Here is a 23494-nt window from a genome sequence, read left to right as displayed (position 1 = left end):
GTAGGAGCAGGAGGGATCTGCGCCAGCCTCACCTTTCGTGCTCTTCGTCGTTGGCTTAACCCGTCTTTCCTATGGCTGGGATATACAGCTCTACTCTGAAGACCCTGGAGGATTTAACCTTGGACTCTGGTTATGGGGCAGGGGATTCCTGCAGGTCCCTTAGTCTCTCCTCTTCCAAGTCCAACTCCCAAGCCTTCACCTCTTCTCAGCACAGAGGCAACTGGTGGTACTACTCGGGCTCCATGAACAGTAGGAATAACAGCTGGGATACCGTGAACACTGTTCTGCCGGAAGACCCCGAGGTTGCAGATATCTTTTCCAAGTGTCCTAAGCTGCCGGATCTAGAGGAATACCCTTGGACTGATGAAGACATTGGAAAAATACTCCGAAAAGGGAAGGGAGATGGCAACACCAGAACCTTTTCTCAGGAAGCTGTCAGGCGGCTCTCGCAGTTACTGAGGCGCGCCTTGATCAGGGTCTCCAGGGAAGCTCAGCGGCTCAGCGTGATGCACTCCAAGTGCACCAGGTTTGAGGTGCAGAGTGCTATCAAGCTCATCCAAAGCTGGTCACTGTCAGAAAGCTGTGTCTTGGCCACCGTCAAGGCTCTTTCTTTGTACAGCATGAGCGCTGGAGACGGACTGAGGAAAGGTAAATCAGCCAGATGTGGCCTCACCTTCTCAGTGGGGAGGTTTTTCAGGTGGATGGTGGACACTAGGATCTCGGTTAGGATCCATGAATACGCAGCCATCTCTTTAACTGCCTGCATGGAAAACCTTGTAGAAGAGATTAAAGCTAGGGTTTTGGCAAGTCAGAGCCCAGATGGTGGAGGAGGGGAGATCTCAGCTGAAATCCTGGAGATGGTTATCAACAATGATGCTGAACTTTGGGGAGTGCTGCAACCTTACGAGCATCTCATCTGTGGGAAAAATGCTAACGGTAAGATCCAGCGTTTACTGTATCTAATCTTCATAACAGCAAAATTTACACTGATCATTGATCCCTATGGATTTGGGGGTTTGTTGGGGATTTTTCTTTTCATCTGAATTGCATCTTGGTTGTGGTTTGTGTGTGTGTGTGTAAAGCAGACATGATGGTGTGTTGGCAGGCAAGATCCTGCTTCGTTCTTAAGATGTACCAGTTATGAAAGGTGCAGAGGCTGTGAGAAACCAAGCCCTGTTGTCCCAACAAATGTCTCCTGACTTTCTCCCAGCTGCTGTTTTGAACACTTTTACTCTAACTGGTGTGTAAACATGCTTCTCTGTAACCATTAAGTGAAATTTGCTTTCCAAGCAGCTCTTCAGAAAATACCACTATTGTTTTTAAACAAAATTTAGATTGTAGTGAGTCTCTTGTAATTTCAATGTAAAGAGGTTAGTCCCACAAACAGCCTCGAGAGAGAAAACAACATTCATTTATTTTTTTTGTGGTAGTAAAATTCAGTTTCTGAGCAAAAACTCATAACTACACATAAGTGTTACTTTAGACTTCCTTGTAGTTTAGCAGAAACCTGTGTTGTAATTACACTTGTGCAACAAACAAGAGCCTGTGTTTGATTTGCCAAAGCGAGTATGTGGGCTGGTGCCTCAGTAATGAGAATAACATGGCATTAAGGTACTTACCTCTATAATTTGTTTAGAAAGCAGCCTTTTTGAACAGTTAAGCAAATAAGCAGATAGAGGAATGTTGGCGTCTGCCTCTGAGACCGAGGAGCAGTTTGGAAGGTTTAAGTCATGACAGTTCTGCTCAGAAGCTGCGCTGTTTATTTTGCATTGTCACACTGAGGAGCGCTGTAATTTTTCCGTGGAAAACTTGGAGAAATACTCAATTTAGAAAACTCTTCTGTGCACCAAGCACAGCTGCATGTCTTCTGCTGTAACCTCATTGTTATGGTCAGATATTCCATGCCTAATACCTTTGTGATTTAACTCTATAAACCCAAGTGGTTTGGTCCTCTTCAAAAGATAAACTCATGGTGAGAGACAAGTTAAAGGAGAGGATTTTCTCTGAGGAAAAAATATACCTTAGGTGTATTAGTACTGAAACACTTTGTCAGAGAAGGGCTGACTCAACTTCTGCTCCTTGGGTGCATTGATTTCCTGCACTTATCCTAAACCAAAGCAATAACATCACGATGGAGATGACTACTGGATAGGTGCAGGGACTGGCCTCATGGGTCAGCCTGGTTTGAATTACAGCGTAAGAGGATGGCTGCTCTTATGGTGCTCACAAAACCTCTCTGTGCACTCTATCTGCCCTCAGTCTACTGTCAGTGTTACTAAATGCATGTGAAATAAATGTGTAGAGCCCTTTGGGATGCGCTTTTGGCACTGGTACAAGACATAACTGTAACTTTCAAAGTCAAACACAGACACTTACTTTTTTAACTACAAGCTCTTAGATGGGTGACTATAAAGGTATGAGGATGTCTTGTCCTCTGCCAAAACACTTGTCAGAATTCTTTGTGTACCATGGGAGTACTTGTCACCAGGTCCAAAAAAAGAACTGTTTCCTCTCTTGTCCCTATTTAAGGAAGCTGGAGTAAAATGGTGTGGTTCTATATAGTAAAACACGCACATCAGGTGCTCTCTGCTCGGTGCTTCTGCCACACAGGTTCTGTGTGGAAAATGGAGAGGAAGTCAATCCCTTAGTGCCTTTTTTTTTGAGAGAAATCTTGGGAAAATGGCAGTGATTGAATGGAAGCTGGTGTTCAATGGGAACAAGAGTGACAGTGCAGGGAAATGCTTATAAATATTCAAACCACCAAATGGTCAGTTATGATAACGGCTGCGGAGTGTCATACCCAGCAGTTGCTGGCCACAGAAGGATTGGCTTCTGTTGCCTCTTTTGTTGTCCCTGTCTTTCAGATCAATCCTGTCGATAAATGAATGCATTTTTTAAGTCTGAAAATTGAATAAACCCCCACATGAAGGTATCCTGTGATCTCCTGTGACAGTCTGTCACTAGTATTTTACCTGACACAAGTCAGTGAATCTTCTAAATGGCTTTTCTTGCAGTTGTAAGACCACAAATGGTTTTATCTGGATGCAAAAAAGCTTGAAATAACTTCTTTATTCTTCTCCCCATAGGAATTGTAAATGAGGAGCATTCACATCATGCTCCTCAGTGCTTTCAAATGATCTTGTCTTTTACATTAATTTAAATCTGAGGTAGATCTAGTGGTAAAATAACTGGCTATATTCCAGTATGAAGAAGAGGAAAACTTGCTTTACTGTCATTTTTATGTCTTTCTAGTAAGGGAATTTTAGTAGAGTGTTTGTAAATTGTGAACTTGGCATTTATTTGTTGGGTTTTGTATTAGAGCACCAAGTTTGATGTTAGAGATAACAAGCACTTAGAGGTTAAGTTCTAACTCCAGTCAAGCATTGCAATCTCTGGATGAAATCCGTGGCAGCGTACTACACAGAAGATTGCACTGGATTAGCATAATGGACCTTTCTGGCATTATGATCCATTGAATATCATTTTCATTATTAGATCAGGATAGTGTGCTGCTTGGAATCTAAGAAACAGTAAGTAAATACATAAATCTTCATAAAATCTTCAAGAGACTGAGGTTTAGACCTGTATTTCTTCAGTGTCTTAATCTCCCATCAAGACCATAGTCCAGTCACTGCTCTGAAGGCTTTAGAGGCTGAAAGCTTAATATTTTGTATTGCAACAAATGTGTTTACCCTTCACACACCAGGTGTTGATTCAGACTTTAAAACTCTATGTGCTTAAGGGGAATTTTAATACTATTTTCAAGTAAATAATAATCTGTGGCTTATTTATTCACCCTTTGTGTGAAGCTATTCTTTAATTGACTGTTTGCTGCTTCCAAGAGACATTTTCTGCTGTCAGTGTGAGTTCTGGCTTCACACTTGGGACTCGGTCTCTGCCTTGGGAAGGATGAAGGAAGTGAGATGATGGAACATCATCTGAGCTTGTGGCCCTAAGGAGTTCTGTAAAGCTCTCTGAGTGTATTAATGACTCCAAAAGCAAAGTGGTTTTAGACAGGGTCTAGGTAAGATGTTGCAAAAATAATGTGATGCAAAGCTTGAAGGAAAATGAAACAGCAGCAGCAAAAATGATAAGCAGCAACTGAACAACATAGCCACTGGCAGGTAAAAAGCACAGTCCTATAAATTGGAATGCATGTTTTCTATTTTTAATTGTCTGGAAATACATGATGTGCATTGCTTTGATACAGCTAAAGTAGATAATGCATCTGGTAGTTTCACAGGGATTTTGAGATGTGCTAATTTGGAATGTTAGAGACTATTAATTTCAAATGCTTTTTGGGAAATGAGGATAAATACAAACTTGGGGATGTGCTGCTTTTACTTGATGTTCCCGTGTTTGGTGTTAGAATCTGAACTGTCAGCACTGCAAATCCATTCTGATGTTACTGCCCTATTAACTACAGCACTTACGTTGTACTTAACTATGGGGTTATTGCCAAACACTCCTGCGACAGCCAGTTCACCTGCTGGGCTATTTAATGCATCAGCACATCCTGGTGCTCTGTAGATGTAAGTGTTGACAGATGTGTTTGTGAGGAGGAAAAAAGGGGGGGAAGGGAGAATTTAACTTGGTAACACTGCTTCTTCATGTACTTCTTACCTGAAGAACTTGAAGTTCTGTGTGGACACACTAATCCAAAAATCAGCTGTTGGCTTGTAGAAACAGAGTCTGAAATAAGCTCTATCTGTGTCTTGAGGCATTTTTGTTAGAAAGGAGTTGAGGGGGGAACGTGTGACCTTTATCATGGTGGGAGGGAATGATTTAAACTCAATAAAATTAGACCAGGGATGAATTTCCTTCTCTCTGATGCTGCACACTGTGGCACACCCTGTCAAGTGTGGACTTTGGATTTAGTATCACTACCTAACCCTATTTTCTCTTCTATTTCTCACTAATAGAGGTTAGAAATTACATCTGATTTTTAACACTGAGGATTTTTAGAGCTATGCCATTCAAAACATTCCCTTTTCTAGTTACCAAAATGGTCTGAAATGATATTTTTATTTCAGTGTAGTCATGGTACTGTACTGAAATCCAGCATGGGGAAAGAAAATGTATGGCATTTCAATAACTTAGAATGTCCTTTTGTTATCTGAACTGAACAAACTGGTGTGCTCATAAAGAGCCTCATCAATTTTAATAAGCTATCAGCTCCACAACTATTCAGGGGAAAAACTGCATGTTGGAAGAGGGGCATTTTGAGGAAGAGAACTGCAAATGCAATCAATAAACCAAGTGGAGTAGAAATAGAAGGCAAATACAGCAGTACCACAGATGGCTTGCAAACCATTTAAAGCCATATACTAAACAAGTGCCTCTGTTTTCTGTGTTGTCATATCTGAAGCTGTCATTTGAAGCGATATTGCTTACTGAGGATTCCTGGGCAGGGCTATGATTGACCTACGTGCGCATTTCCATGTGAGATGAGCTGGTTGTAGCTCTGATCCCATTCAAACTATGGCTTCTTTCACCTCTCTGCAAGTGTACCCCCAGCATACCTTGTGTGCTTCTACTCCTGCACGTTCAAGGGCTTGGATTTATATCCACAAACCCACAGGGACAAATTCTTTAAGCCTAAATGTTAGTGCTTGTATATACATGCTCACCTCCCTTACAAAGGCAAACCACTAGATGCACAATTAGAAATCCAAACATCTGCAGATATTCATCTTGCTTATATTCAAGGGTAGATCAAGTAAACCTCAAACGCTTCCCCCTCCCCCCTTATAGTGGGCTTTATGTGTTTATATGTACGTTTTATTTAGTGATGGTAAAGGAAAACGTCATTGATGAAGGTATAATGCTTTAAATTAATCCTTCAAATTGCTGATATTACACCATGGCAATAGAATTTGTGTCTTTTCAGTTGGTTACGGAGCAAGTGCTGAAACTCCCTCGGTGTATAACTATTAGCAGCAAATGCTGATATTTGGATTTCAAGTGGAATTGGTGTCAGTGAGCTTAACCCTGTGAAACTGACGAGTTAGGCCTGTGAAGAAGGAACCTCTTGCAGAGAGAAGGTTGTGACCTGTTGTGTGGAGGCTGAGGTCTGTTGTTACTGCTAATGCCAGGGGCCTGAGCAGAGGATATACTGTTAAGGCCAGGACAGAATTTTATCCTTGATGTTTAAAACAAAGCTTTACAAATTGCCTTCTTTTTCTTGAGACCAGCAATCACCCAGTGCATGGATGTTGTATGTATTCTAGTTGGTTTCAAAGGTTAAATCCTACCTAATTTGGGGCTATTGCAAAACTAAATGCAATAGTACCATAGGGTGGCAGTGAATTTTGAATAAATTGTGTTTTGATAATGGTGTTGAGATGGAAGATTTGTTTACAGTGAAAAATCTTGTTTGGGTATTAATGTTGTTGTCATGTTTTCTTGTTGTAATGATTTATTTCTGCTGATGTACCTGATATGATTCAATTGGTTCAGTTAATGGTCCGTTTAGAGCTTCCTTCCTTATCTGTTTCATTTTTCTTTCCCTTTCCCCAGCTTGGTATTGTAACATATAAGTATGCAACACTGCAAGGGAAATATTTAAGCTTATAAAGCTCTCTGTGTGAAATCCAAGTAAACTACTGGAAATGCTTACTTAAAATAGACTCTAAAATTCACTTATGGTCTTAGGACTCAAGCATTTAAATAACTTTTGGAAAGAACTGAAGCTCAAAAGAGCCTGCTTGGGAGCTTAATCCTAGGACCTTCTTCTAGGACCTTCATGATAATCAAAAGGAGCGTGACCAGTAGGGCAAAGGAGGTGATCCTGCCCCTCTATACACTGCTCTTGTGAGACTCCACTTGCAGCACTGGGTGCAGTTCTGGTGTCCCCAACACAAGAAGGACATGGAGCTGTTGGAGCAAGGCCAGAGGAGGCCACGAGGATGATCAGGGGCTGGAGCAGCTCCTGTATGGAGACAGGCTGAGAAAGTTGGGGCTGTTCAGCCTGGAGAAGAGAAGCTGCTGGAGACCTCGGAGCAGCTTCCAGTGTCTGAAGGGGGCTACAAGGATGCTGGAGAGGGACCTTCATCAGGGACTGTAGCGATAGGACAAGGGGTGATGGGTTCAAACTGAAACAGGGGAAGTTCAGGTTGGATATAAGGAAGAAGTTCTTTACTATGAGGGTGCTGAGGCACTGCACAAGGTTGCCCAAAGAAGGGGGTTGTGAATGCTCCATCCCTGGCAGTGTTCAAGGCCAGGCGGGACAGAGCCTTGGGTGACATGGTCTAGTGTGAGGTGTCCCTGCCCATGCTGGGGGGTTGGAACTAGATGATCTTAAGGTCCTTTCCAACCCAAACCATTATGTGATTCTATGATTCTATAAAATGAAAAAATAAGACAAAAAGTTATATTAATCCTGTGATCTTCACCAAGTCAATATGTTGTCCTTTCTTACAGAGAACTGTAATGTTAACTGGTGTTTACCTTGAGCAGTTTGTCCATTGTGCCAACAGAAGTCAAACAAAGAGAAACAGGCTTCTAAACACAGTAAACCCATTAGATACTGACAGTGCCCAGCAAATCCCTTGGCAGTCTTTATTCTTCATGTTTGGAAACAAGATCAAAACAATTCTTCATTTACATTTAGGCTTCATTTTGCGTTTAGTCAGTGATAACTTTTCAAGGCAATACGTGTGGTCCCTATTTCTAAACATTTACACACTGTTACAGGCTGAGGACTTTGCAGTTTTACCCTCTGGACATTAAGAAAAACCTCTCACATTGGCTTAAGTTCTACTCCTCAGAAGAAAATGTCCATTTGTTCCCATTGAACTATGAGAATTAGGGCTGATGAACAAAAGAATAAACCCAATAATTTCTTGATGCTGCTCTTATTTTAATGGGATTAATTTACATGTTGTTTTGAACATAAGTGCCTAATGTGGCAGTTGGTTAAATCGAAGTAAGCCTGAGGCAGTGGTAAAACCAGTACAATGGGTGGCTTTGTGCTTTCTTAATTTACAAATTGGGACAAAAATATTTCAACAGAACTGATTCCTTCACTTACAGCACAAGAGCTACACGAAAACCAAACGGTCGGACCTTGTTGAGGCATCTAAGTCAATTTAAGGATTCCAAGTTGTGCATTTCTGAGTGAGGAGAGCCTTTTAAATGGAGTCTTCTTGTTGGCAGCACAGGCCTTATCACAGGAAAGCAATAATAGACAGAGGAAGGATGCACAGTGCACAGATGCTGAAAGGTTTGTTCCTTTCACCCAGACACATCCAGACTTGCCTTTTGACTTAGGTCACAAACCAAGCTGGAGCTGTGAGCTCATTCTGGTCCCTGGGAAAGCTTTGGCTACAACGGGTGTGACTTGGTACGCTTGGCAACTGGAGCAAGGAGAGACCAGGGCTGGGACAGGCCAGCTGTGGGCAGGGCAAGGCTCAGGGTTGTTTGTCACCCTGTAATTACAGTGTCTGCCTGCCAGGGTGGTGGTGGCAGCTTTTGTGAGCATGGTCTGTGTGGGATAGAATTAATCGTGTGAAAGGAGCTTGTGAGGGAAGGGTATGCTGTAACTGCTGCTGTCTTCAGCAGTGGGAACTGAGGATCAGTCCTTTCAATTCAAGTTAAATGAAATCTGAGCTAGGAAATCCTTGTCTATCAAAACCTGCTTGTTTCTATGTTACTTGCAGATGAAAGTGCCCTAGAACTGTAAACTTCCTCCTCATCTGCTCAAAGCCTGCTACTTAATGATGTGATTTCATTAACTGTAGTCCAGCTGATGGTTTTTGTGGTGGTCCTTTAGGAGGCAGTTGTTTGGATTGGCCTTTACTATGATGTTAACATGAAACAGTTCTTTGAAACACATTCATGAGAGATGAGATTGTGGACTGTTAGGTGTAAGAACCAGGTCATAGGGATTGCTGTGAACGTGCTTACCTTCTTCCTGTTGACCAAGCAAAAACTGTCTGGTGTTATTCATATGGGTTTGACCCAAACAACTCACTGGTTAGTTGTGAGCCTGAGCACTTGTCCATCTTGTTCTGATTGTTTAATTATTAAGCCTGGACCATTTCTTCCTTAGAACTTGTTTGATGTTCACCAGGCACTTAACCTGCTTCACATCTGAATTGAACAAAATACCAGCTTCTGGAGGATGCTGCAAGGGCTCATTCACTCATCTGTGTGAAGTGCTTTCAGCCTGTGACGTGACAGGGACAGTCTTCTTGGGGCAGTGTACATGGATGTATTTCACATGGGGCTTTCTCCCTACACTAGCTACTTTTTGTAGTGTTACAGGGCCACAGCAGTCATAAGGAGACTGCATTTGGCTTTCTCTGTCCAAAAAAATGAGAAAATCTTAACATAAGCAAAAAAAGAGGGAAAAACTGTGGAAAATGTGCTTAAGTAATTGCTGTAGTTCTTGTGTAGCAACACCAAGATGCTTGAGTTATTTGTGGTACAATCATGGGCTACAGACTAAGAACTGAAGCCAAATAAACACTTCAGAGCAGCTTTTCAGCTTGTGCATATAGATTTATAACAACTGATAAATTTGCTCTGGGGCTTTGCAAGATCAAAGGAACTGTTGTTTATTGTATTTTGGGGATGAGAGGAAAAGAACACTACAGAAAACATAATCTGCTTGTCCCATTCTTTAGTGTTTATAACATTGGGGTCCATGTTGGATACTTCTGTTACTTTTCATTCCTACCCCAATCTGCACTTTGTTGCTTGGGACCTGGAGAATAAAGAAGAAACTATGACTGTGTGTTTATGCTGGGCCTTGGACGTTAAGGAGATAAACATGCAGAGGCATAAATATCTATTATTTTCTTGATCCTGTATAACTCTGTCTTTTCCTGCTTAATTCCAAGATGACAGTGAAAAGATTTTCTTCTAATATTTACATTTTCTTGCTTGTGAATAAAGCACATAACTATTGCAGTGGAAGGGCAGGAGCTAAATATTGGCAAGCAGCTAAAGCAGGGAACTAGGCCAGTTTCACCTCATAGACTTTCTTTAAACTTTTGGGGTTTTGATGATTTTGTTCGCTTTATTTAAATGACTACCCAATACTTCGTGCAGCACAGACTCATGTCAAAACTAGTAGGATCATAGAATCACGGAATGGGATTGGGTTGGAAGAGACCTTAAAGCTCATCCCATTTCAACCGTCTGCCACAGGCAGGGGCATCCACTAGAGCAGGTTGCTCCAGGCCCCATCTGACCTGGCCTTGAACACTGCCAGGAATGGAGCATTGACAGCCTCCTTGGGCAGCCTGTTCCAGTGCTTCCCCACTCTCAGTAAAGAACTTCTTCTTTATATCCAACCTGAACTTCCTCTGTTTCAATTTAAACCCATCACCCTCATCCTATTGCTACAGTCCCTGTTGAAGAGTCCCTCTCCAGCATCCTTGTAGCCCCCTTCAGCCACTGGAAGCCGCTTTGTGGTCTCCACACAGCTTCTCTTCTCCAGGCTGAACAGCCCCAACTTTCTCAGCCTGTCTTCATATGGGAGTAGATGAAAGCAAAACCCCGCTCTTCTAGTTGCTTTTAGTCAGTTTGCTCATCTTAAACTTTGATTCCACTTGGACAATCTACTGATGATCCTGCAGATTCTTTTAACCTGAACCAGTGCGTGCCTTGGCATTCCCTGATGGGTGAGGAGGTGGTGTGAGGACACCGCTGAGGCTCGTGAGGAGCATGTGAGGTGTTCCTGTGGCAGGAACACAGGTGTGGAAGTGGAGAGCACCCCTCTGTGCACCAGGAGCTGGAGCATGACTTTAGAGCTGTCTTTTGGTAGTCTTTTATTCTCTACTAAATTTGGGAAGAATCTGTAGCATAAGTCACAAGAAACATTTAATGGACTGGTGCAACCTGTAAGTTTGCTCTTGGAAAAGCTCATCCTTCTGCCTCCCAACTGGTTTAGATGTTTCCTTTTCATTTCTCTTTCATTTTTTGTCTGTTTAGCCAAGATAATACCACTGATCTAACCAAAACCTTGGGGATGGATGGATGTTGTAATAATACATAACGAAATGTACTTCCTCTGTGGGGGTGGCTATAATTTCTGCTTAATTGCTCATTGAATTTCTGCTCTTTAGTTTGAATGTTATCTTCCCTCCACCCCCCACCCTGCGTCATGCTCAACTTGCACTGGCAGTTTCGTTTAGTCTAGAGATCATAAAAATGGCTCTGGAGCTGAACTGATACAGCTTTATCATGGTCTTAGTATGGTTTCTGGCTCTTTTATTATATCACATTTATAAAGTGTCTTTGGATGTTTTCACCAAAGTGATAGCTGAACTTAGAGTGCAGGGAAGAAGATGGAAAACTCTAATAGTAGCAACCAAGACGTACCATCTTTATTGCTTTTAATAAGCCATCTTATTCTGTGTCAGTATATAAAGACTTCTAAAGCTTGTCTATGGGCTCTCTTCCTTTATTTTGTTTTCCAATAAGTGTTATCAAAAGTTCTGCAGTATAGTTGGAAGTTTTGGCTTGAGTGAGTATCACTTGGGTTTGAACTTAGAAGATACTTGAGGGTGGTGACAGTAGGATCATCCAGTAGGAAATGTGTCAGAATTGGTGTTGATGAACTGTGACTGAAAGCAAGCTCAGGATCCACGGGAGAGGTGCTGCTTACCTTAAAGCTTCACCTTGCTGGAGTGAAAGGAATCATTTCCATTAGGTTTATTGGAGCTTTACTCAGTATCCAAGTTTGTGTATGGTGTAGGTAGAAGAGAAAGGCAGAAAGTCAAGAGAATGAATCAGAACTGTGAACTAGGCTCAAGGGGAAAAAAATGTAGTGTGTTTATTGACCAGTGTTGAGAGACCAGAGAGTTTCATTATGAAACAAAGCAGTGGCTTATGGGTTTTAATCTGTAATTCCTTATAATAGCAAAGGAATGATTTTTGCTTATCAGAAAAGACTGGATTTTTTTCTGAAGCAGTTGCCTGGGCTCTTCCTCTGAAATCACTTGGATTGGGGCCATGTGTTTGTCTGAGGAAGTTTTATTTTAGTACTTTGTAATAAACTTAAGGGCTTTACACCTCGAGGTGGGAGAAGCTTTGATGGTGACTATTCACTCAACAGAAAACCTGGATGTCCTGTGGTGTGTGCTGGGAGGCAGGGGGGATTTAAAGCATCTATACAGGGAGCTAGTTTTGTAGCTGCACCCGTCAGTGTGATGTGGATCTCTGGTGTGTTCTTGTTCATATTATTCCATGAAAAAGCTGTGTCCTTCCCCCTAACACACTCCCCCCCGTTTTCTCATGGCAATGCCAGATGCAGAGTCTCTTATTAAAGCCACACGAGGAAGATTCATGTTTATCACTACATTTCCCAATGGAAAGCAACCCTGGAATTATTTCTGGAACCTTTTTCCTGTGTGTATAATCTTGGGTCTCATATTTTGGTTGCTGACATGTGGAAACGCCGCTTTCATCATAGGTAATTTTGTGGGATGATGTACGCACTGCACTTCAATACATTTGGGGAGGGGACTGTTTTGCTTTGGTTTTGAACATTCCCAATGACCTGTGACCTGCTGGAATTGAGTGATAAAACAGTGTGAATTTTCTTCTACCTTGACAGCAATTCAGAACATCGTTTTCCTTTTATAACACGATGCTGCATACGTAAGGGGGTGTGATTGTGGTTTTTTTCTGTTCACTGCAGAAGGCCAGAGCTTCCCCAAGGCGAGCACAATTTATACATTCAAATGAATCGAATTTATTAGCATGAAGGTGACTCTTGCCACAGAGCCAAGATAATACATATGTTATGGAAGAAGATCCTAAATTGGCACAGGGCACTTGGCCTACCACCATCTGCAAAGCCTGCACTCCAATTTTCTGCTGTTGCCATGGGCTGCAGACTCAGACAGGAAATCATGGTAGGATGGGAAAGGGTCCAAAATACACACAGCTAGTATAAGGTTTGCAGTTAAAAGTGAGGCAGAGAACAGACTATCTGTTCTGCTGAACAGGCAGCGCAGAGTGAAACTGGCTCATGTGTTTGCGCGCACTTTAAATGTCCTGTTATATTTTATATGCCTTCTTTTTTTTTAAAGCTTAAATTTTTTCCATGTAAAGTAACATGCATCACTTCAAATGATCCATTTATATATGAGGGGCCTGATTCAACCCTCACTAAATTGGCCACGCTGGTCTGAAAGAAGAGTAAAGCAGCAGAGAATCAGGCCCCTGTCACACATGAAGTAACCACATGGAGTTTCGTCTTGGCATGTCAAATATCTTTCACTGGACTTGCCACCACTCAGGGATTTGGCTTTGGTTTGGGGCACAAGGCCTGGGTTCTGTGGACTAGTCAAACATATGGAATTCAGTGTATAGCCCTAGGAAGCTGTGTATGGTCTGTCAAGAGACAGGGATGCAGAAGGTGTTTGGTTAGCGGAGCTCGACTGCTTTCTAGCACTGGATCATAGGGCCAAAATTATCCATGTGTTTTCTTTGAATTACAGGTTGAAACAGGGAATACTGGGTTGGACTTGATGATCTTAAAGGCGTTTTCCAGCCTAGTTGATTCTATGATTCTATGACTTGCTTGGGAGAGCAAATAGTTTTCTTACCCGTTAATGAGAGAGTAAGCAAAATAATCTACAAGTAGTGAACTGAGCTGTTTGCAAAGCTTCCAGTGTGTCTGAAAGGCAGTGTACAACTGGTCAATTTATGCTCCCTTGACGATGGGTGAGAACAGTTTCTCCATCAGATTCTAATTGAACTTTGATAGAGAAGATGCTTCTTAACTAAAAATTAACAGCAAAACAGCTCCAAGTGTCACACTAATGGCATATTCTGGGCTGACAGAATAGAAGCTCAGCAAAGTTCATGTGGCGAAAACCTGAACTAAAACTTTTTCTCACAGGCTCATCTGTGGTTTTTAATTCTGACTGAAGGGAACCATACAAGAGGGTGGTTTGTTCTCCAGGCATTTTCCAACCATAGCTTTTATTTGGCTGTAAGAACTGCTTTCCGCTTGCCTTAGTTGTGCTGTTAGTCTCTTTTCAGCTGCATGGAAGAAGGGAGCTGTGAACAGGAGTAAGGTGAGGTCTGTATGTTGCAGTGCCAAGTATTGCTGGATGCAGTGGTGATGTATCTGCCAAGAACGAGACTGAAGCTACCAATTAATCCCATTTAGAAATCAAATACCTGAGGTAGCATTTAACCCTAGGGCTGGGATCAGTGATTTTTCAGTCTATTTCATGACCCTGTATTTTCCAGCAACTGAAGCTTTTTATATGTGTAATATAAGCTCAAAAAGACTTGATTTTTATTTTTTATTTTTAAATAAAATGTGACTGGAGACAATTCTCAAATTGCAAAGGGTCTCAGCCAAACCATCTGTCCCAGTCTTCAGCAGAGCATTGTGTTTCTGAAAGGCATTCTGGTGAAACATCAGCATTCTGCAAAGTTTGAGCTGATTCTACATTGAAAGAGGTGATCCAAAAAGCTGCTGTTGATTTACATGTGAGCACTGCCAAGTATCTCTCTGATGAAAGTACATAACAAAGAAGTGCTGGAGTGATTGAGTAAGGCTGATTTGAAAAATCTGTTGTGGGTTATAGCTCCTGATAGTCCACAATTGTGAGAAGCTACTGTCATTGTATTTTCAATCTGTGTTTTGCTTAGAGGTTAGGAGACCTTTTGTTGTCAAATCCCTTCGGGGGAGATATAATATTTCTTGCTTAAAGATATTCATGAAACTTGCATGGGCTGGCTTCATCTGACTTTGTCACCCCGACTGACTTCTAGAATCATAGACTGCTTTGGGTTGGAAAGGACCTTAAGATCATCTAGTTCTAACCCCCCTGCCACAGGCAGGGACACCTCACACTACACCATGTCACCCAAGGCTCTGTCCAACCTGGCCTTGAACACTGCCAGGGATGGAGCATTTACCACTTCTTTGGGCAACCTGTTCCAGTGCCTCAGCACCCTCACAGTAAAGAACTTTTTCCTTATATCTACTCTTAGTGTCCCCTGTTTCAGTTTGAACCCGTCACCCTTTGTCTTATCACTACAGTCCCTGATGAGGAGTCAGTCTCCAGCATCCTTGTAGCCCCCTTCAGACACTGGAAGCTGCTCTGAGGTCTCCACACAGCTTCTCTTCTCCAGGCTGAACAGCCCCAACTTTCTCAGCCCGTCTCCATACAGGAGCTGCTCCAGCCCCTGATCATCCTCGTGGCCTCCTCTGGACTTGCTCCAAAGGCTCCATGTCCTTCTTGTGCTGGGGACACCAGTACTGCACCCAGTGCTGCAAGTGGGGTCTCACAAAGCAGAGCAGAGGGGCAGGATAACCTCCTTTGCCCTGCTGGTCACACTTCTTTTGATGCAGCGCAGGATATGGTTGATTTCGGGGCTGTGAGTGCACGCTGCTGGCTCATGTTCAGTTTCTCATCAACCAACACCTCCAAGTCCTTAGGAACTGAGAAATTCTAATTTGACTTTTAAGATGGAATATGGATATTGATTAAGAATCCATTACTTTCCTAACCTTAATGTTTTCTTAACAGTTACTGAGGAGTTAGCTCAGTGAGCATCTGTAAAAATGTACAGTATTCATTGTATAGGAGTGGTTCATCTGAGGACACTTCTCTCTCTTGTTCAGGGGCAACAGGTTACTTTCTGTGCTCGTTATGTGATGAACAGCATGAGCCTTAAAGGACTCGTGTGGGAGTGATTTCTTCTACTTTTTGCTGTTGGAGAGAAATGAAGCAGTTCATATAAAGCAGCTGCTTGTTTTGGAACAAAATCAGCGTAACACATTAAAGAACCCATTAATCTCTTAGCTTGACCTCCATGTATTATTAAAAATGTATTGCATCTATTGTTCATTTCAGAATGCCAGGGATGCTAAGAAATACATATTCAGATCTACAGATTAAGAAATGAAGTAATAATAGGGAGCAAAACCAAAATGGATTTTTGTTAAGTATTGGCTCTCCTTTTAGTAATTTTTAAGAGTAGAAGAAGGGCATATAAATACCTACACAAATAAAGGGCTGCTGTGAACACTTATCTTGTTCCACAGTTGCTACGGGTAAATTTTTGTCCTGGGGTAGTAGCTGCTTCTCTTTGTTCTTTTGTTTTGGCAACAGAAAATGCCTCACTTGCAGGAAGTCTTCCAGGAGGGGAAAAAAGAGAAACAAACCAACTTCTCCATCTCCCCTCCTCTCAAAAACCCCAGCATTCATTTTATAACAGAACTTATTTAGGCTCTTAAGTTCCCTGGCAAAGTGTCTCTCTTACGTACTGCCTTATATATCCCCTGTGCAGTCCTAATGGTATCATAGAATCATGGAGCGGTTTGAGTTGGAAGGGACCTGGAAGCTCCTCCAGCTCCAACCGCTGCCACGGGCAGGGACACCTTCTACTAGAGCAGGTTGCTCCAAGCCCCTGTGTCCAACCTGGCCTTGAACACTGCCAGGGATGAGGTGGAAAAGCTTATGTTATTATCACAGTAACTGTGTACTGTGAGTAAAACGATCAACCATTAAAACCTATATTAGCTTCTAGATGGAGGAAGGGGTCAGTAGATGACTTCTCCAAAAGATTGAATGATTTGGTCAGAAACCTGCTCTGTGATTATATAGGAGCATCGAACAATGGCCTGTTCCTGCAAACTAAAACATAACAACCTCAGGATCAAGCTTTCATTCACTTTTAGGAAGGTGCTCAATCAGCATTTTCATTTTACTGGGAGGGTACAGTCAGGTTTGTGGTGTTCTTTGATATAAATATATAGATAAGTTCATAAAACCGGCAGCCTTATTTGGACGTAACAGTAGGAGCATATGAGGTGAACCAGAATGAGATCTCTCGGGGTCTAAGTTGTGTCTTCTTTTAAAATACACATGGCTTGGCACAGTGAGTAGCTGAGGCTGAGAGCAAACTGTGATAATTATGTTAGAGTAATAGCATTCATGTAGCTGTGCTCATGAGCTATGTTCTGCTGCCTGTCCTGCAGATTGTGCACTGGACTCTGAGCTTATTTTACATCTACAATGGCTTGTGTCTGCAATAGAGCTTGTCTCGATAGACAGTGATGTAATGGATCAGAATCTGACCTCGCTGCACTGCTTTCCCACAACTGTTGTGCTGCAGTCACACAGCTGTTCACAGATAGTTTTCTTTCCCAGTTGGCTGCTTTGGGAGACATTATTCTTTGGCCTTAACTTCCTAATGCGAGTAATCAGCCACTCTTTGGTAATCACATTCAGCCAGAGCAGGCAGTGGTGTTGAAGGCATTAAGCATTGCTCAAGTATTTGCTTCAGCTCAGAGTGGTCAGGCCTTTAATGAAAATTAGGTTTATTTTTATGGGCAGTGAATTATGTGCTTTCTCCTTCCCTTTGCTCTCCTGTCTTTTCCTGAGTTTACAGCAAGCTAAGACAAAAGCAGCAGTTTAAGAAAGGAATGAAGTGTTACATATAGATATATCTTGTGGGCTTTAACTAATGTCATGGATACATGCTGTTCTATTCAGCATCCCTACTGACATCAGGGAGGTTGCATGGGCTAATAGTTCACCGCTGTTTTGGCGGGGTTTAGAGGTTTTTGTTAAGTATCTTTGATTCATTCATTGTGGGAGTACAGTGAGCTTATGAATTAGACGCACGAAAGGGTGGGAGGAGGAATATAAATGGCTACTTTTGGAGCTGGAAACCTTTGACTGCCTTGTGTAACTACTTGGTACATCAGAGTCACTGAAATGTTGGTTAGGAGGAGCTCCTGGAGGTCATCTAGTCCAATCTCCCACCCATAGTTGCACTCCTACCAGAACTAGGTCAGGTAAGTGATGGCTTTGGGTCTCTAAATTTTGGAAATATCTGTGTGGTAGATCCCACAGCCTCCCTCAGCAACCTGCTCACTTTTTAGCTTCTCCTAATGTCCAGCCTGAGACTCCTAAGCCACAGCCTGTGGTCAGTGCCCTTGGTGCACCATGTGTTGCTCCTGAGAAGTATTTGACTCCATAATTTTAGTAGCAACCCTTCAAATAGTTGTAGGCTTCTTTTAAGTTGGCCTTTGACATCCTCACAACCAGCTTGTACAAGCCCAGCTCCCCCACACTCTCCTTGAAGGCTGTGCTCTATAGGCCCCTGACCATTTTCAGGCAGAAGCCCTTTGCTTGTCTCTCTGTAATTTATGCACATCCCTCTTGAAGCGAGGAGCCTAAAACAGCATTACCCACAAACTTGCTGAGGCAGTTTGCAAAGATATTAAACAACCTGGACCCCGATATCAGCTCCTGTGTTCTCTGCTTATCATGCTGCCTGATGAATGCTGTGTACATAACACAGTGCTGTATATTATGTGGTCTGCTCTCCTCTCTGCCTCGAGTTTGGAGAGGCCTTTCTGGTTAGAAATTGCTGTTGAATTCTGCCCAGGAGGAGTGCAGGGAAGCAGTGGCAGAGCTCCAGAGATGAAGAGGCAGAAGTGTGGCAAGGAGGATGCAGCAATCAGGATGCTCTCCAAAGCAGTTGGCAGTCCTGGGTCTTCTGAGCCCTGTTTGGTTTCTGAAGACTTGGCTTCTCTGTGATGCTGAGCTGTTGGATAACTTTTTGGCCTCGTGACTTTTTACTCTTTGCCTCCTTTTTAATTCGTGTATTAAATGAAGCTAATGATGCCTCTGACCTTTTGTAATGTATCTGAAGTTCAGTGAATGAAAGAACTTCAGATGAGCAGGTCGCATCACCTTGTGACCACGCATTCATAGATGTCAGTGGCTGTCATATCCCATCACTTACAGAATGCCTCACATTGTATGTTAGTGTTGCCTGATCTTTGATGAGCTGTGGTTTGTACTGGAGAAACACCCAGAAACCCTGTCTTTGGAGCATACTAGGCCTGGCTTGGATGCCAACACTTTATTAGGCATCACCTTTGGGCCAAAGAAATTGCAGCACAGTTGGACAGAAACAAACATGGGAGGATGAAGTGCTGTATGACAACCCTGTAGCAACAGCAAGAATGAGCCCAGTCTGGCTGGGTCCAGACTGACCACTTGTAACCACTGTTGTACTCTTCAGCAGAGAGGGACGTGTCGTGGTGTTGCTGAAGTCCTGGGCTTGACAGACTGTAGTGAGTGAGATTGTGGCTTTGTGTGTGGAAAATTGGGAAAAGAGAGGTTTATAATGCATGATTTTCCTCTGCCAGAGAAGGAAACTGAAGCATCACTTGCTGTAGGGAGTCTCCAAAGAGAAATTACTTCATCAGTAGTGAGTGAGCTTCTTGTTACCACAAGCAGTGATTCTGGAGTTCCCTTGTAGCCCTTTGTACAGCCCAAACTATTTCTGATGTTTTAAAATTAAAAAAAACAACCCCAAACAACACAATCTCAGACAAAAAGAAACCAACAAAACCCCTCAAAAGTCCCTATGACACAGTCGAATATTATTGCATGCTGCTTGTGAACTCCTTTAGGTCTCACTGCATCAGAGCCATGGTGCCAATGTTTCTGCAGTCTATGAGAATATCAGAATTTTCACTGTCCGGACCACTTCAAAATCAAGACTTTGAAGTCTGGCTGTGAGGTCTGCTGCTGCCTGAGATCTAGTCTCAGGTTTCAGAGTTGTTTTCCTTCTTTGTTTCCCCCACTCTGCTCCTTTCCTCTTCCCCACAACCAGTGTTGAAGGCACTACCTGCCTGAGCATTTTAAGCTTAGGGGATGGGAAAGTAGGATCTGCTGGTTAAATGCTGTCGTTCTTTATCACTGACTGCCCTTAAAGTTGCAGCCACTTACATGAATGCTGCCCACATGTACTTGGAAAACTGAGTCAACTCTGCTCTATGCAAGTGGAGAACTGGGAAGCAAATATGTTACTTTCTCTACTACAGCATTACAATGTGGAGCATTCATGAACCAAAGACTCATTCAACATTTCTTTGGAAAATGTGGCTCTAAACACTAACTGCCCCCTCTTCCTTACACCAGCAGGAAAAGAGGTAATGGATTATGTCTTAACCTTACATAACCCTTAAAAACAGAATGTTACCTACAGATATTAATGGACTAATATTATAGGTAAGCAGATAAAAAGAATTTTATACCAATTAAAATAACAATGTTGGTAACTGTTCAAGTTTCAGTGTACCCATGCTCCCTTTTCTTCCATCTTTCATTTAGTTTGCTGCTGGGTTATAAGGTTTTGAAGAGAGTGTGAGGTGGAGAACAGGACACTGAAACTTCCTCTATATTAACTCTGTTTAGCTCTCAAACAAAACTCCTCACAAAACTTGAGCTCTGACGGCAATTAGTAAAAATAAGTGATAAAATCTGTTGCTTTCTCTCCTGTGAGAATGTTCAGATTATGCTTAAATGCTCCTTAAAGAGGCTTCTTTCCCCAAGAGTATAAGTTCTGGATGTAGGGTCCCCCCTGACGCTGGCAGTGCTGATGGAAAAAGAAAGCAGAGATATCTTCTTGCTATAAACTCTGGGAAGGTCAGCAGAGAGAATCCTGACTCATACATTTTATTTACCCATGAGGTACGGAATACAGATATTGATATACCCCAGAAAATGGTGTTCTCCTGTCTTGAGTAGTGTAACTAAATCGAGTTTGTTAGTAGCAAGAGGAAACTTGCTCTCTACATACAAATTCACGCCTGTCTTTCTTTAATTGAAGTAAACCCTCTGTGAAGTTGCTACCCAGAAATGACCTCACTAAGGCTGTTTGCTCAAGCCCTTGGCTGTTTTGAATACCCAATGCAGTAGCCAGAAAGCAGCAAAATCCCCTATAAGCTAGAGAATAAATAAGATGGTGTTGTCCATTATTCCAAAATGCTCTCTGGTTCCTCTCTGCTTTTAGCTCAAAAACCCGATTAAAATAGTATTCTAATATTGCCTTGATTAGTTACACCCTGCTATGTGAAATCCAAAGAAATGGCTCTATGTAGAATACTAAAATGCCAGAGGTTAACTGTGCTCCAGTATTTCATATTAACCCAAGTAACTGTAGCAAGCTACTTAAATACAGACATTAGGGGGGAAAAAATTCTCCACTATTTTAAGTCTGTTGCCAGTGAGTCTTTGAATTTAGGTAATTTCATGCATGCAGAGGTAGACTTTATTTTTCCTTCATCAGCTAAAATAACAATGAAGCTGAAGTTGGTGTATTTATTTAATGAAACACAGGATCCCTGCCCTGATGGTTTTCATCAGTCCCCTCGCTATGTGGTAATTAGGGGTTCTCTCCCATGGTTCTGTTTTTACTTAACTCTCCGAATGTGTAGCCAGTTTAAGTTTCCAGAGATACTCACAAGTAACGGTGCCTTATTTACATGCAGATTATCCAGAGGGGACTCTTAAACACACACTCGCATTACAGAAACACAGACGTTTGTGCAATTACTCAGTGAACAGTGTTCTAGAGTAAAACGTTATCTTGTGTGAGTAACTTAATTCATTCCACTCTGCGGATGCGACCTGTTCTTTCATTTCTTGCACACAAGGATTCAGGAGCTGAAGAGGGCTGAAAGCCAGGACTGCCTGCTCTTGAAGTGCTGCTGGATACAGCTCTGCTAATGAAAATACATACCTGAAATCAGGTTCAGCTGTAAAGTTGCCACAGAGAAACCCTATGTGCAATACAGGTCAAGAAATGGGCCATTGCTTTCTCAGGCTAGACAGAGCACGTTGGTGGAAAAGAGGTTACAGCCGGCTTCTCATCTTTATGCCTTATAGCAAACTCCCTAAAAGTGACCTGAGAAATGTTCATGTTTGTGTTTCCAGCTCTGCAGCTGAGTGCCATTTGCTCCTGGCACTGGAGACGTGAGGAAGTAGACCAAATCTATAGCCTTTAAAGCTCTCTAAAACAGCTTCCCTACATCATACGTGATGTTAAAAATACTAGGTGGCAGTTTGGGCTGATATTAAAGTTTTATTGGTATGAGTTTGAGCCAGCCATGTTATTCAGGAAGCTACTACTGAGTTTTTAAGTCGTCTGAAATGTGTGCTAGTAAAACCCTTTTATAAAGCAATACAACCACATGCAAACTCCCTGTATGACTAGTCATCTGTGTCCTGGGATTTAGCCAGTGGGATGGTTGTGATTTGAGTCTCGGCTGCTGGTTTGTACAGGTATCCTGCTTGTAAAGCCAGGCAGAAAGAGTGAGCTTCTCCCAGCCTCTCCTGGTCCCACAGTTTAGCAAAGAGATTATAGAGAAACCACCTTTGCTTTACACTGAAACCTATTAATTAAACTTTCTCATTGCAGAACTGAGGCTTGCTGCTAATTCCTTCCCCTTCCTGAGCATTAAGAGGGGAATTTGTCAGGTTTTATCCAGCATGCTGTGCACTTACAGCTACTGTGGGATCAGAATCATGTCTCACTGGGGGTATCTGGTGCCTCTTTTCTATGAGCAGAAATCAAACAGCCTTCCCCAAAACATGACCATTGAAGCAATGAAGGTGAGACAATGAAGGAGCTTGAGGTTTGCATTGGGAAGGAGGAAAGTTCTCTTTTATTATGCACTGTGCATATCTTGGAATAAATTAATCTGAGGGATTAAAACATTTTGGTTGCAAATACAAGTCAGTAGCTGGAGTGATCTAGGTCAGAGCAGGAGGTTGCTAGGCTGGACAACTGGCATGTGAGCATTGCTTCCTAAAAGTGGATATACACCCAAATGGCTTTAAATGTCTCTCTCAGACCATGACTGTGTCTAGAATATTCCCCCCCTCCCATTTTTTTAGGCATACTGGTAACCGTGAAAATGCCCTCATAGTAGAAATGCAGTGTTAGGATGCAGAAGGTATGTTGCATTCTGATTGCAGTGGGATCTGTTATTATTTGTCAGAGAAGCTGTTTAGATTCTTTGCTAAATAGGTCTTTCCAGGCTTGTTCTCTCACTCCTTTGATCTGGCTTGGCACTTCTCTCTTTCATTCTGTTGTAATTTCTTGCTTTGCAGCTCAGCTGTTGTTAATCATCACAGCTTATGAATTCGGGTCTGGATTTTGGCTCTGCCTTTAAAACTGAAGGGTTTCATCTTTGCAGTTTTATCATAAATAACAAAATTAAGGAATTGGTAATAAAATGTGCTTTAAACAGCTTCATTGGGAAGCATGTTACAATGCCTTGTGGGAAACCTGTTTAACTGGTACCAGTAACAGTCTCCTAGCAGCAGCTTAACTTTAAACCTATGCTTACTAAACACAACCCCCCCCATGAACTTACAACAAATGGAATTCTCTTTTGTGAATAAAATATAGCTACGTAAGTTCTTTTAAAGATAAGGTTTGCTTTTACATGTTGCAGGAGAGCTGGTGTGTGAACACAGGCTGATATCTGGAAACCCGTAAGGAGGTAAAGATTGCAAAACCATTGCTCAAAATTCTTCTTCTCTTTCACATTCCTTGGCCAGGAAAAGGGAAGGACGACTGAGAATGAGAATTATTATCAGCAACAGCAGGGAATGCAGCACTGAAAGGATTTACTGTTCCAGTGTAGCCCTACACCAGTAGTATACTGTACTCACTGTAGTGAGCTCTGTAGTAGCAT

General features: G+C 42.2%; 1 protein-coding gene across 1 annotated transcript in view; it reads left to right on the top strand.

Moving 5' to 3' along the window:
- The first annotated feature begins 71 nt into the window (after positions 1-71).
- The window catches only part of ABTB2 (ankyrin repeat and BTB (POZ) domain containing 2), a 135434-nt gene continuing 112011 nt past the window's right edge, over positions 72-23494 (top strand). Inside the window, exon 1 of the mRNA XM_010010674.1 lies at positions 72-936. Coding sequence (XP_010008976.1) covers positions 72-936 — 865 coding nt within the window. The remainder of the gene's footprint in view (positions 937-23494) is intronic.

This window comes from Nestor notabilis, unplaced genomic scaffold (genome assembly GCF_000696875.1).
Source record: "Nestor notabilis isolate BGI_N333 unplaced genomic scaffold, ASM69687v1 scaffold2323, whole genome shotgun sequence".
Classification (NCBI taxonomy): Eukaryota; Metazoa; Chordata; class Aves; order Psittaciformes; family Psittacidae; genus Nestor; species Nestor notabilis.
The sequence above is the reverse complement of the archived record's forward strand: the minus strand, read 5'-3'. Positions and strand labels throughout refer to the sequence as shown.